Genomic DNA, 4,627 nt, shown 5'->3' on the forward strand with positions numbered 1-4,627 from the left:
AATTGTTATCTTTACTTTTTGTGTTTTGATTAGTTTTTGGATATTTAGTATTATGTTGACAACTTCTTTTACTTTTATTGTACTATTTACTGTTATCCATATTTTATTGTTTTGATAAGTGTTTGGATATTTACTATCATATTAATATTATGTTTCATTTTGGCATGCATATGTTCATCCAATTCGTGTCCAGTTCAAATTTTGGGTAATATTTAATGAAGAAAAATGCATATATTGTTACTTTCTTATTTGTTTTGTGTGCACTTTGATCTAGGTTGTCTTTTATGTAATGACTAGCATACAAGTGGCACATTCTATTGAAATAGCTGGTAAACAACATGATGACTAGATAATTATTTTTACACATAGCCATAGGTACCAAAGATGTACTCTAGAGAATTTGTTACTTATCCCAAGTAAATTAATAGTAACATTGATGACCCTTGCACTTTCAAAATTCAAAAAGTGGATCCATAACTTCCTCCAACTAGCCAAATGTATGACCTTGCTTCAACATTACATTTTTTGATTTGTGTCCTAATATGTTGTATTAGAGAGAACTCATATTTTAGTATAAGATGTAAATAAAAACCATTAAAGAGATCCATTACACATTGCATCGTCATAATTATAAGATTTTTATAAAAATCATTAGGGAGCTCCATTACAACTTGCATCATCATAATTATGATATCATAGGAGAGATCCATTACACACTACAACATCATTATAAGATGCATCTAAAAAAAATTAGAGTCCTCTACCACATTTCACAATCCTAAGAAGATAGCATTACCATTGCATCCATAATTACAGATGCCTAGGAAATTTAGTATATTCTTAAGAATAGCTTCATGTTACAATTTGTAATAGAGTTCTCTAATTAGGCCATTCTTAAGAATGTACTTTCTATCCTTATTTTAAGCATTTTGATAAGTGTTTGGATATTTACTATCATGTTGATGGATTTTGTTACATTGAATGTATTAAATTGTTATCCTTACTTTTCGTGTTTGGATATTTACTATCATGTTGATATTTTGATTTACTTTTAATGTACTAAATTGTTGTCCTTATTTTTATTGTTTTGATAAGTGTTATCATACAGATAGCTTGTTTCATTTTGACAAGCGTATATTCATCCCAATTCATGTATAAGTCAAAATTTGGGAAACTTTTAATGAAGAAGAATACATATATTGTGATTTTCTTATTTGCTTTGTGCTCACTTTGATATAGGTAGTCTTTTAGATAGTGACTAACATACAAGTGGTGCATTCCATTGAAAAAGTTAGTAAATAACATGATCACTAGATAATTTCTTTTTGCACATAGACTTAGGTAAGAAAGATGTACTTTAGAGTATTAGCTACTTATCCCAAGTAAAATTCATAGCTACATAGATGACCCTTGAACTTTCAAAATCCTAATAAAAAGTGAATATTGGCTAGCTTCCTCCAACTAGCCATTATGACCTTGAACATTAAATTTGTTGTTTTGCGTGCTATTATGTTGTATTTTGCAAATTCAGATTTTAGAATAAGATGCAAAAAAAAAATTATTAGAGAGATCCATTACACATTACATCATCATAACTATAAGATATAGATAAAAATCATTAGAAACATCAATTACAAATTGCATCACCATAATTATAAGATATTATTAGATAGCTCCATTACGCACTACATCATCATTATTATAAGATACATCTAAAAGTCATTAGAATCTTAGTCCACATTTACATCGTCTTAAAAAAAAACATTACCATTGCATCCATAATTACACGTCTAGACACACTGCATTCTCGTTTCTTGTCTTCAATAAACTCGCAATCAATTGTTTATTAAAAAACACCTGTTCAAACACAAGATGGCACACATCAAGGTATATAATACAAGATCTATAAACCATTAAGGACCTAATAGATACGTTCATGAAAATGAAAATCTGACTCGCAATGAATCCAAAGGTACGTCCATCTATGGTTGGACTTCAATTTATTAATAATAATCAGATTATTGAAAGACTAGTTGCTGTGAATGGTGGTGTTCAGGCACCACCTCGCAACTTTATGTTTGTGTGGTTACATCCAATAAACACAAGAAGTTATTTTTTTCTGTGCCTATAAACACAGTTTAAAAGAGCTTAGTTTACATTACAATGCCAAACAAAGAACACACATATACAAATTGATCCACGTACATTGTTTTATTCGCCTTACGGAGTTGCAGAACTTTTGTTCCGGGATCCAATCCCTGACCAACCTCCTCCAAATTCACCCCCCGGTATGCCACCAAACATTCCTCCTCCACCAAATTCACTGCCAGGTATTCCATTTCCACCAGTGCCTCCCAAGCCACCGTTCGGTATTCCACCAGGTAGTCCAGGTATTCCAGGTATTCCACCCACGCCAACACCTCCGCCATATCCGCCACCGGCACCTCCTCCATATCCACCACCACTACCTTCACCACCGCCTCCTCCACCACCACCGCCTCCTCCACCTCCACCTCCACCTGCACCTCCAGCGCCTCCTCCATATCCAAACCCAAATCCAGCCCCGCTACCTCCACCAACACCACCCCCGCCACCTCCACCAATACCGCCTCCACCCCCTGCACCTCCTTTACCACCACCTTTACCAATTCCTCCTCCATATCCACTACCCTTACCTCCAACTCCTCCACCACCACCTCCACCGGCCCCAAATCCTCCACCACCAGCGGCATTTCCTTTCCCCCCTCCAACACCATAACCAGCTCCAGCACCTCCATTATGGCCTCCACCTCCTCCAATTCCTCCTCCATAACCACCACCTTTCCCACCAACTCCAGCACCTCCACCAGCTCCTACTCCAGATCCACTACCTTTCCCAGCAACCCCACCACCTCCACCTGCTCCTCCACCAAAACCTTCACCACCATTCGCATTGCCTTTCCCTACCCCTCCACCATAACCAGCTCCAGCACCTCCACCCTTGCCACCACCTCTTCCAGTTCCTCCTCCAACTCCACCACCTGCTCCACCAAATCCACCACCTACACCCTTTCCTCCTCCAACCCCACCACCCTTCCCACCACCTCCTCCTGCTCCACCACCTTTCCCACCACCACCCCCATAAGCACCATTCCCTGTCCCTACCCCTCCACCTACACCAGCTCCAGCACCTCCGCCTTTACCACCACCACCGCCACCACCGCCTCCAAATCCAGCATTCTTTTCCGTCAGAAACCCACTTCCTGCATCTTGGGACTGCCAATAGCTTTCTTCCTTGCTCTGCAAATTTCTCCCAACTGCATTGCACATTAGATAACAAACAACAAAGACCAAAATAACCCTTTTTCTCTTGTTCCCCATCATTGAACACCCTTAGCAACCTAAATTCTCTGAGTCACAAATAAAAGCAACGCCACTCCCATAGTTTTATAGAGCCCTTGATGGCATGAAGAACCGCGTACAAAAATAATTGCACCGCTGCTAAAATCTACCCAAATACAACCCATAAAGGTTGGTAAGTGCAATTTTCATTTACTCCCCCAAGTTGTAGTTGAGGTTTTTCTATGGCTTAGGCACCGAGCATCACGTTTGCCATTCATTATATGGTACCCTTTCCCTCTTCCCTTTCCTATTCACGGACGGTGCTGCTTGCAAATAACAGTGCACGTACTCACTTCGCAATAAATCGAACCTTTTTTCTCTGTCATCTATTCATATTCCAATACTAACAGGCGTTCATTAATGGAGCTCAAATTTACAGACGTGTAAGGTGCAGATTCCTTCCATTGATTCTGGTAAATGCTGCAGACAGCGTGGGGCACTTGTGCACCGTCCCGTACAATGGACCTGACAATTATTTTGAGCCTCTTTAAGTTGTTATTCAATCTAGATCTAGTAAAGCTTATCTTCATATTCATGTTTTGGTTTGCCAAATATTTAATGCATCTGCTATTTTACGCTTCTTCTGTGTGCAATAGCTATTGAAGTGTGAAGGTTGTAATTGTAGGTATTCAATGCTGTTATTATGAGCTGGTGAGAGGAGTACCTACTAAACCCTTTTAATTCGTTGACCATATTAGTGACATGAAAATTTATGCAGACGGCAAGTTTCCAAAATCATTTTCGATTTTGTGATCCATTTTTCCTGACATGTCATTGTCCTCAATAGTGAACACACAAAAATGATGACAACGTAGCAGTGCTCTTTCTTTCTGTTCTCTCCTTTCTTCCTTTTTTCAAAGGGAGAACATGGATCAGAAGGGTTGCACTATAGAAAATATTTCAAAGTCATATCATTTCTTTCTTGTGAAAATATGAGTTTTTCTTTGTTTTCATTTTCGCTTTGAGGGAATCAATGGAATGATACAAGTTGCTGGAAGCAGTTAGGTCAGAAGATGATATCAGTATTTTTCCATTGGACATGATGAATAGTATGTGAATTCTCATAAAACATAATCTAGCACAAACAAAATTTAAAAATTTATGGTTACTAGTTGAAAACATGTATTATGTATTTGTTTCTGTATTCCCACAGAATATGTTTGAATCATAACTTCTTTCTTAACTTTGGGTTTCTCTCATTTATTGTGTAAGATTGTAGAAGATACATTATTATTAAATTTTATGC

At 37.8% G+C, this 4,627-nt stretch overlaps 1 protein-coding gene across 1 annotated transcript; it reads right to left on the reverse strand.

Annotated features, from left to right (window-relative positions):
* Positions 1-1,643: 1,643 nt before the first annotated feature.
* On the reverse strand, positions 1,644-3,582 carry LOC131065388 (glycine-rich cell wall structural protein). The gene is made up of 2 exons (XM_057999886.2): positions 2,206-3,582; positions 1,644-1,857 (listed from the first exon to the last, which is right to left on the reverse strand). Exon 1 carries the CDS (start codon positions 3,361-3,363, stop codon positions 2,221-2,223), a length of 1,143 nt encoding a protein of 380 aa, XP_057855869.1. The 5' UTR covers positions 3,364-3,582; the 3' UTR covers positions 1,644-1,857; positions 2,206-2,220.
* Positions 3,583-4,627: the final 1,045 nt, after the last annotated feature.

The sequence above is a fragment of the Cryptomeria japonica genome, chromosome 1 (genome assembly GCF_030272615.1).
Source record: "Cryptomeria japonica chromosome 1, Sugi_1.0, whole genome shotgun sequence".
Taxonomy (NCBI): domain Eukaryota; kingdom Viridiplantae; phylum Streptophyta; class Pinopsida; order Cupressales; family Cupressaceae; genus Cryptomeria; species Cryptomeria japonica.